The sequence below is a fragment of the Bos indicus x Bos taurus genome, chromosome 25, assembly GCF_003369695.1.
Source record: "Bos indicus x Bos taurus breed Angus x Brahman F1 hybrid chromosome 25, Bos_hybrid_MaternalHap_v2.0, whole genome shotgun sequence".
NCBI lineage: Eukaryota > Metazoa > Chordata > Mammalia > Artiodactyla > Bovidae > Bos > Bos indicus x Bos taurus.
In genome coordinates, this window is record NC_040100.1 from 15,706,240 (window position 1) to 15,716,734 (window position 10,495).

A 10,495-nucleotide genomic window follows, 5' to 3' on the forward strand; every position below is an offset into this window, starting at 1 on the left:
TAATGTTGATATATGGGAGCAATTCAATTAATGAGAACTTAAATGTTACTTAAGCAGTTAAACGGCACAGGCAGGTTTTAGAAAAAGCATGCTGAATGCCCTGCAAAGGACAGATGGCCTAGAGAAGTCAAAAAGTCCTACTAACAATCACCAAAGGCAGGGCCCGTATTTTTCCACTGTAATTCTCTCATAGCACTCAATGCTTGAAAGGTCCAACACACAACAGAAATGTCATTAGCATTGCAGGAAATCATATTTATTTACTCTCTCAAGGAGAATTTCTGATCATTCCTGTTACCATGCTACCCACCCATTAAACCCAAAGCATTTCCCTTTCCCAGTCTCTGCTGCCTACCTTCTCCACATTGCTCCAAAACTGCCTAACATCCTTGGCCATGGCAGAGGCGATTCGGCGCAGTTTGGCCTGCTCCTCCCTCCGGGCCCGTTCCTCTTTCTGCCGCTGCTCCTCGTGGTGCCGGATCACCATTCGCACCACCTGTGAAAATGAAGTGAAAACACTCCAAGGCCAGACCCTTGGGCTCTCCCCAAGTCAAGAGCAAAGAGAAAAATCAAAGCCAAGAATCCAGTGGAGTCATAGCTTGCCTCTTGAGACTAGAGGCATTTGTAAGCACCCTACACTATTATGTTTGGTTCCCTTCCAACCATCAAGGAAAAGCAACCCTGAAACAAAAATGGAAGGGAGTAGGCCCAGTTGAAGACATACCTTACGGGCAACACCCCGTTTCCAACGGCGCTCCTGAGCAAAGTCAGCAGAGAGCCACTGCATCTCCTCACACAAATAGTCCCAGTGGCCCTTGGGGCGGGGAGGTTCAGGCACTTTAGGGAGCCTCTTCAGTGACCAGAAACCCTCCTTCCGCAGCTCAGCAATTCGAGTCTCAATCTCAGCCTCCTAACAAGGGAGAGTTAGATCAATTAAGTTACTGGACATATACTTCATCTCATGACCGTGGCTGAATCCTTGGGCTATGACTACATATAGGCACTGACTGGACTGAGTATTATATGCTTGCCTTAAGTCAACATTATCAATACCAGCTCCAAGAGTTGATGTTATATGCTCTTCAGGTAACTAAAAAAACTTTCAGAAAGATGAAGTGATTTACTTGAGACTACACAGGAAGTGATAAGGACTGAGAATTAAAAATAGGTCCAACGACTCCAAACACCAGATTTCATGCTCTTTCCGTTAATTCACACTTTATGAATATAGGCAAGACTTGAGAAAACAAAACCCCAGGGGAGCTTCACAGAGAACTGGGGAGAGCAAACTCTAGCTACAAGGGATTTCCATGGCTGGCAAATTCTTACACAAGAGTAACCATACTTATAAATAGATACTGAAAGTCCAATTGATGTAATTCTGTTTTTTAAAAACATTTTATTTTGTAGAGATTACTGCAAAATTATACACAAAAAAGATTAACAGTGATTAGTGTAACAAAATTATGATACTTTCTACACTGATTATATCTCCTAAGAAAAATGAAAGCACTTGAAATTTTTATTTAATAGAAGTGAGTTAGGACAACTTAGGACAACTGCCCTCATTATTTTTGTCCTCTCCTGACAAAAGTTAAAGCAAAGGGACTAACAGCCATTGATGACACAGGGAATTAAATGGCCTGATGGTCACCAAAGAAATACCAAGAAAGACGTGGATATTAGACTAACAGCTCTCAAAGCTGAGCATGCATCAGAATCATCTGTACTGCTTTTAAGAGTACTGGACCCCATGCTTAGAGTTTTAAATGGGTAGGAAGAAAAGAGGTGTGAAGAATTTGCATTTCTAGTAAGTTCCCAGGTAATAAGGCTGATATTGCTGGCCTAAAGATCATATTTACCTCTGCTAAGTATAACAGAGACTACAGGAGACAAACATAAAGTGGAAACTAGTAAATTTTAGAAACCAGCTGAATTTTTTTTTAGCTTACAAAGCACTTTCATGTCTATTTTTTCCTTTAACTTAACTCCTTTTTTTAAAATTAAAAAAAAAAAAATTTTATTACTTTTATTTACTTGGCTGTACTGGGTCTCAGTTAACACATGCAGGATCTTTAGTTATGGTATGTGGGACCTAGTTCCCTGAGCAGGGATCAAACTTGGCCCCCCACACTGGGAGTGTGGAGTCTTTTTTTTTTTTTTTTTTTCATTTGGCTATGCAGCATATGGGAACTAAGTTCCCTGACCAAGGATCACCCCCTGCACTGGAAGCTTGGAGTCTTAACCACTGGACCACCAGGGAAGTGCCAACTTAAACTTTTAAGTAGCCCATTAACTATTACACCATCCTTATTTTACAGAAAAGAAAAAGAGGCTCAGAGTTCAAGCAACTTGCTCAAAATCATGTAAGTCAAAGCAGAGCATATATTCTAAATCAAAGACAAGGAAAGAAGTGTTAGGTACTCATGGGACACAGGAATTCCGGGAAGAAGACGCCCAAGAAGCTTCACGGGCCTTTCCAATACGTACATGCTTGGCCTGCTCTGCAATTTCAGCATGGCTCTTCTCCCACTTTGGGCCCCTGTTAGCCAGGTCAGTAGGCTGGGGTAAGCTAAGCCCCTCCAAGGGCACTGTGGCACCATCTGGGGGCCCTGGAGGTCCATCCAAAGAGGAATCTTGAGCTATATGCTGGGGGGAGATGCCGCCTGCCCCACTAGAGGCTGGGGAACTGGATGAGGCAGGGGACACAGGATTGCTGCCTGTCATGCCGTCCGACACCATCTAGAAAAGACAGAAGTGAGAGATAAAATGAATGCCCTAAGGGGTTTTTAGTACATTACTTCATTCTATCTTCCCATGAAAAAACTCTGGAGTAGGGCATCAACCTCATTTTTATAAACACAGCATTTGGGATAGTTTTAATAAGGTATTCAAGATGGTAAGGCAAAGTTTCCAGTAAACACTTATCATGCAAGAGGAATTATAGCCTGACATTTACATAATTCCCCAATTCAAAAATACTAAGATAGCACATGACTTCAAATCTTAATGATTTTTTCAGAACCTCCATGCTACTGCTGCTGCTAAGTCGCTTCAGTCGTATCCGACTCTGTGCGACCCCATAGACGGCAGCCCACCAGGCTCCCCCATCCCTGGGATTCTCCAGGCAAGAACACTGGAGTGGGTTGCCGCTCAAATAAACAACTCCCTATTTTTCCCTCCATTTCACAGCAAGTATGGCAGATTCATCAATGCAAATAAATCTGAGCTACCACCAAATTTAAAAGGCGACAAAAAAGCCCCAAATCACCCAAACCTCTGTATGTTCATCACTAGTCTTGTTAAGGTTTCCTTTACTGGAGAGGTGGGAGAGGAAAAGGAGGGTTGGTCACTGTTCTCAAACATCTACCTATTACAAGGTACTGCACAAACTATAGTAAGTAGAGAACAAAGTCCGACTTAATTGCGGATAGTGAGGGAACTCATGAAATTCTAGCACACAAGCTTCACAGTATGCCATTCAAATTCCTACCTCGACTGAATTATGAAAGACATTATGTCACAGAATTTCCCAGGCAAATTACAAATATCAAACCCATAACCATCAAAAGTCTACTGTATAGAAATCTAGGTCTGTCCAGTTTTAAAAGTCATGATTTTTTTCCCCAATCTCCAACATTCCCTCAATATAAGAAGAAAATCAATATACCCCATCTATAAAGCTTACCTCCTTTCAGTTCCAAAAGCAATTGAGCTATTCTCAAAGCATACAGTCTTGAAAGCATTTTGTCACAAAACTCATTTCCAACCTGGCCTAATTCAAACTTTTGAAGATAATAAGGAGTTTCCATGCTCTTAGAGATCAACGTAACACTAATGTAAAGTAGAATATGTGTATCCAACAGGCTTGACAGCCCACCTGAGTATCAAAAACTCTCCAAACTCAGCTACCTAGCTAGCTAGGATCACGGAAACATGGCTAAAACCTGCCACATTCCTTCTGCCTCAAAGCCAGCAGCCCAAAGCAGCAGCAGAGAAGGAATCTACCCCACTTTCGAACCTGTGTTTGCAAGATTGGGAGCTGAGGGTGAGCAGGGGAGGGGCAGCTCTGCATGGTCCCACTCCCAGGCTCCTCTTTGGATGCCTGAAGAACGACTGGGTCGTTGTCACCACTGCTGCTGGCCGAGGGGCTGGCGTCCGGCTGCAGGGCATGCTGGGAACTGGCCTCATTCTGGGCCACCGGCCACCGGGACCCGCCTTCCAGGGCCCGGGGCCCACTAGGGCGTCCCAGCCTCCGCTCAGGTCCACCGGCCTCTGCAGCACCTAAAGTAGGGTAAAAACAGTAGAAAGTGATTTAGAAAGATTAAAGAACCTTTTTAAAACCCAAGAATAACACTAACAAATAAAGATAACTGAACAGTGATTACAGCTTAAGTTTCTTGAGCACCTATTATGTGTCAAATTCTTAGTACTTACTTGATGTGTTCTATAATTCTCACATCTTCCTTATAAACCAGATACTTTTCAAGCCATGATAAATGTTTATTTAGTTCCTTCTACATGCTGAAAAAAAGAACTATGCAGAAAAGATGGCTGACCTACATGGAGCTTACATTCTAGTATTTCTTTTATAAGTTAGGAAATCAGAAGGCAAACAGACCAAATAACTTGCACAAGGTGACACAGTAAAGAAGTAGGAGGAGGAGAACAGACTAAGACAGTCTGATGTCAAAACCAAAGAATGTGCTACTCTCCCTGGTGGAGGCAGGCTGTGATTCAGATCTCTATCCATAGACCCAGTACTGTGTTGCACCACAATCACTATCTTAAACATCTCTCCATTAGCATCAGTATATGAAGCAGTATTTGAGTCCTCACCTGTGTGAGCTGAGACCACACCCCCTGTGAAAGTCTGCACTTCCACGGTGCCGCCGTACTGAGGGGAATCACGCCTGAAACAGGGAGGAAAACAGCAGTGAGGAACTAATTCACATCTACCAACACCCATCAAAGCCTTCTTTACACCAACTTTTGAAGTTTTTTTTAATAAACCCAAGTCAGTTCAAAGGCTGAAGAGAATTACAATAGAAAAAGATCACATTTCCAAAAATTAAAAACAAACCATGTGCTGTGAAAACAGAATTTCCTAGGGATATGAGATTCTGGCTGGGGAGGAGAAGCTGGCAAGTGAAGCCTCGACAACAAGTTTAAAAAGCTGAAGGGTAAAAGGCTCCAACCGCTGAAATTAACAAAGCCAAAAAAGCTGTCACATCCAGAAGCTGAAAAGGTGCTGGCTGCCTGGCAGCCTGCTCTCCTTTCCAGTGAGGGCTGAACACAGGAGAATCCACCCTTCCTCAGGGGAGCACTTCGACTCCTACACCTGCCCCATAAGACACTTCCTCAAACACCAGAACTAGAGCTACCTTAGAGTAGCACTCAGAGGTGAGGAAGGCCTAAAAGCAAAGAACCATACTCCGGAAATAGGTAGGGTAAACCCACAAAAGGCCCGGAAGTGTTTCCCCAGTGTTTAAGGAAATTCCTTAACCACGGCGCAGCCTTTGATTCACTCCCTGTTCCACAAGTCACTGGAATCGCGCTAACAACCAGAATCAAGAAGTGTGAACTCTCGACCCCCGGCTTCATTACCGTCTCCCAAAGCGTCCCAACAGCCTGACCCAGCGTGACCCCTGACCTCTGCCCCAACTTGCCACTAGCCCTAAGATGGCCCCGCCCCCTCCTAGACTCCCACCCCACCCAACGTGAGCGACTGGGGGAGGGGCCCGCGCGTGCGCGCCTGGAGGCGGAGAGAGCCGGCTGCGCGCACCGCCCGGGGGCTCCCGCCAGAACCCAAACCCACGCACACAAGGGTCGCAAGGCTAGGCAGTCTTTCATCCCTGCCGGTCAGGGAGCAACCCCCCCACCACCACCAGACCGCGAAAGGCTGAGATAAGGGAGAGCTAGTGCCGCCAGGTCCCAGCTCCTGACTGGATATGGTGGGCGCGCGCCCCGACTACTCGCCCCACGCCCCCCTTCCTCTTCCCGCGCGCCCCTGAGAGGGGGCTGGGGTTGGTGGGCGGGCAGGAGCGCACCTGGGTCCGTCCTCTCAGGGCTCGCTCGCTCGCTCAGGTACGCGTGCGCAGACCGGCGGGAGGGGAGAGGAGACGCGCCCGGGCCCAGCGCCGGCCAGCCTGGCCCCCCTGAGCCTGTCTCTATGGGCGCGCGCCGACAGCCTCGCGCACCGGCCCCGGGGCCCCGGCCGAAGGTGCGCGCGCAGCATCCCGGGAAGGTGGGAGGGGAGGCGGTGGCGGAAAGATGCGCGCGCAATCACCCGTCAGGGGAGGGGGGAAACTGTGAGGCGTCCGCCATCTTGTCTCCCTCTCCTTACCTGCGTCCTCGGGGGCGTGCGCACCACCCCCCCTCCCGCCGAGGAGGGGGGAGGGCCCCCTCTTGGCCGCCGCCTTCGCGGCCTTTAAATTCCCCTGGGGCCCGCGGCTACTACCACCGCCTTGCTTCCACTGCTTCCTCTCGCGGCACAGTGATGCAGGCGGGCGGTGGGAAAAGTGGAAGACGCTACTCGCAGCGAACCGCCGCCGCCGCTTCCGAGGCCTCACCAAAATGGCCGCCGCCGTCTCGGCCGCCACCACCAACACCACCGCCACCACCACAGCTCACTATCGCTACCGCCGGCGCGGCCCGTCTTCTCGCGAGAAACAGTAACTGGAGGTTGGGGGAGCGAGGAAGCTCGCGTGCTAGCGTAGGGCGCTGCCCGAAGCGCAAGGCCGGCTGGGAGATGTAGTCCGCGCAGAGACAGCGCTTGCCCGCTACGAAGCGTTTTTATCCACTACGGAACCTGCCGCTGGAGCTGCATTGCGGCTGCCAACTCGGTTGAGTCCGCCCCACTTTAATAGATCACCCAGAGTGCTAAAGCAATTTCTCAGGTACTTTTAGCTAGTTAGCCGTGGAGCATGGGTCTCTGGATTCATATGGCAGTCCACCTATGTAGACCTGCTTCATCTTACACAAGGGTTGTTGTTTAGTCTCTTAAGTTGTGACCGACTCAGTACCACCCCATGGACTGCAGGTCGCCCAGTTTCCTCGCCCTTCGCTATTTCCCAGAGTTTGCTCAGACTCATGTTCATTGAGTCAGTGATGTTAATCAACCATCTCATCCTCTGTCTTCCCCCTTATCCCCCTTCCCTCAATCTTTCCCAGCATCAGGGTCTTTTCTAATGAGTTGGCTCTTGGCATCAGGTGGCCAAAGTATTGGAGCTTCAGCATCAGTTCTTCTAATGAACATTCAGTATTGATTTCCTTTAGAATTGACTGGTTTTATATCCTTGCAGTCCTAGGGACTCTCAAGAGTCTTCTCCGGCACCACAATTCAAAAGTATCAATTCTTCGGCGCTCAGCCTTCTTTATGACAGTATTCCCAATAACTCCTAAGCATTTATACTGTTTGCCAACTTTCTAGGTTAAATACCCTCTTTGAGAATCTGATATCCTCACCAGATTCATAGCCAACCAGCCTAAGTCACAAGGATACACTCACAAAATTTACCACCTAAAGCCTACCCTAGGAGCCAGGTTAGAAATCCAGGGTAAAGCTCTCATTCAACTTCTCTTCATTCACTCAGTTTAGCTCTTCCCCATTCTACTCGAAGAGTTGATGATTCTCTCTGTGTAAATGATTTAAAGTACTGTTTTTCTTACAGTAAAGACGATGAGTTGAAAACAAAAACCTAGAAGGGCCAAGAAGGTAATGTAAAAGCAAAGAGCAAATGAGGAATGCCAGGAACAGGAGACCATATGCTCTGTCCAAAAGTAATAACCACTGTTCAAACCACTGTTGCTGTGGTCGCCCTACAGGAATGTAGGCCAAAATACATCAGATTCAGGCTGTCAGTGTGCTACCTCTGTTCTTTGCTGGAGCCTTAGGGCACACAGAAGCGTACAGGATGGATCGATTGAAAATGTAGATAAATGCCCATCTATTTAGACCCAGTTCAAAGTGTTTTTTTCTCAGCCAAGATTACATATTCTCTGAGACACCATCATAGAACTGCACTGAGCTTCCAAGAGTCTCAGATTTCTTACCCTTGCCATATAATTTTTTTTAATCCGTTTTCAAGACTTTTCCTTCAGAATTTAGCTCAAAGGCCACAACCCCCAGGTGATCTCTCTTGACCACCCTCAGGCTGGTTTTATACCCCTCCTGGTTCCCACAGCCTCCTGGGCTTCTTAAAACACTGATTAAATTGTATCTGGATTCACAGTCTATGCTCCCCACCCCCAAAACTGTTGTTAACCCCTTGAAGGTAGGGCCCCAGTGTATACATGACAATTCTCAATGCCCGTCTCAGAAAGATCATTCAGGAAATGTGTTAGTAATCACACCTTATTTTAAAATTAAAAAAACCTAATAGTGGTTATGTGAGCTCTAGTCTAAAATTTGTCTTCCATTTCCATGACTGTAACTGTGGTCCAGCCACCATCATCTCTTGGCTTGGATTATTCCTGACTGGGCCTCCCAGTTCCACTCCTGTTTTCCTTTACTCTGTTCTCCGCACAGCAACCAGAGTGACCTTTTCATATGTATCAGATCATGATGCTCTCACACTTAAAATCCCCAAACGGCATCTTAATCCTCTTACATGAAAATTATGTATCATGGCTTAACATTCCCATAGGACAGACATTATGTGGAGTTGAAGAATAAATACATGTGATTCAGATTATATAAAGTTTAAGAGCAGCAAAAATTAACAAAAATCAGAACAATAACCAGTGGGGGAGAAGGGTTTTAACTGGAAAGATGCACAAAGGGGACATTAGAAATGTGTCAGAGTTTGGTAAACTATGGCCCAAAGAACAGGTCCTGCACACCACCTGTTTTTTGTACAGCTGACAAGCTAAGTGTTTTCTTAAATATTTTTATTTTTGTCTGCACTGGGTCTCCATTGCTGTGAAGGCTTTCTCTAGTTGTGGCGAGCAGGGGCTACTTTTCATTGCACTTTGTGGGCTTCTTATTGTGGAGGCTTCTCTGGTTGCAGAGCACGGGCTCTAGGTTCTTGGGCTTCAGTAGTTGCTCAGTAGTTGTGGCTCCCAGGCCCTAGAGCACAGGCCCGGTAGTTGTGGTGCATAGGCTTAGTTGCTCCACAGCGTATGGGATCTCTCTGGACCAGGGATTGAACCCATGTTCCCTGCATTGGCAGATGGATTTTTAACTACCAGACCACGAGGGAAGTCCTAGGAAAGGCTTTTATATTTTCAAATGGTTGAAGAAAAAAGAAGGAAAATATTTTGTGATATGTTAAAATTACATGTAATTCAAATTTCAGTGTCTGTAACTAAGATTTGTGGGAATCAGACCATGCCTGTTCATTACATAGCAACTAGGGCTGCCTTTCTGTAATAGTGGAGCTAAGCAGTTGCACCAGAGACCATAGGCCTCCAAAGCCTAAACTATTTTCTGTCTGGCACCTTACCAAAAATGTTTGCTGACTCCTGTTTTATATCTCGATCTAGATAAGTTCACATCCATGAGTGAATACAGATGTAAACCTTCACTGAAATGTCCATGTAAAAATTGTATACTTGCAACTAAACCCATGCACCACAACTATTGAGCCAGTGCTCTAGACCCCATGAACCACAGCTACTGAGACAGTTCTCTAGAGCCCATGAACCACAGCTACTGAAGCCCAAAGTAACAAGAGAAACCACACAATGAGAAGCCTGAGCACCACTGCTAGAGAGTAGCCCCCTTCCTGGAGAGAGCTCTCACGCAGCAGCGAAGACCCAGCACAGCCAAAAATAAATAAATCTTAAAAGATATATCTAAAAAAAAAAAAAATTGTAGGACTTCCCTGGTGGTTCAGTGGTAAAGAATCCACCTGCCAGCGCAGGAGACATGGGTTAAATCGCTGATCCAGGAAGATCCCACATACCGTGGAGCAACAAAGTCCAAGGGCCACAAGTATTGAGCCTGTGCTCTAGATCCTGGGCGCCACAATTCTGAATGCACATGCCTGAGAGCCACTGCACTGAGAAGCCTGTACACCACAACTACAGAGTATCCCCCACTCACCACAACTAGAGAAAAGCCTGCATAGCAAGGAAGACCCAGCACAGCCAAAAATAAAATTATTTTAAAAATTGTACATTGTATATATCTCACAACATGTATTTTTTACTTTCTTTTTCAATAAAGTAACCCTACAGGATATGATCCCTTCTATTTTTTTTTAACCTCATATACCTCTCCTTCACTGTACTATAGCCACCATGCTCTTCTCCAAAACATCCATCACTTCTGTTTTCAGAGCCTTCACCTCCGTTGTTCCCTCTGTCTAAAACCTTTTCTCGGAATTCCGTGACGATCCACCAGTTAAAACGCAGTGCTTTCACTGCCATGGGTGCAAGTTCAATCCCTAGTCGGGGAACCAATATCCCACAAACCATGTGGCTCAACCAAAAAGTAATGATGATAATAATAATAAAGGTAAATAAAAATTTAGACATCTTTCTCATGGCC

The 10,495-nt window shown here is 46.2% G+C and overlaps 1 protein-coding gene across 3 annotated transcripts in view; it reads right to left on the reverse strand.

Annotated features, from left to right (window-relative positions):
* The window catches only part of SRCAP (Snf2 related CREBBP activator protein), a 30,636-nt gene extending 23,984 nt beyond the window's left edge, over positions 1-6,652 (reverse strand). For 2 of the 3 annotated variants that reach the window (XM_027527554.1, XM_027527553.1), the window contains exons 1-6: positions 6,347-6,652; positions 4,840-4,913; positions 4,022-4,284; positions 2,491-2,742; positions 725-910; positions 356-496 (exon numbers count right to left, since the gene is read on the reverse strand). In XM_027527554.1, the coding sequence (XP_027383355.1) occupies positions 356-496; positions 725-910; positions 2,491-2,742; positions 4,022-4,075 (633 nt within the window). In that variant the 5' untranslated portion in view covers positions 4,076-4,284; positions 4,840-4,913; positions 6,347-6,652. Of the gene's footprint in view, positions 1-355; positions 497-724; positions 911-2,490; positions 2,743-4,021; positions 4,285-4,839; positions 4,914-6,050; positions 6,216-6,346 lie in introns of those variants that run through there. The other variant, XM_027527552.1, reaches the window with a different exon arrangement.
* Between the last annotated feature and the right edge of the window lie 3,843 nt (positions 6,653-10,495).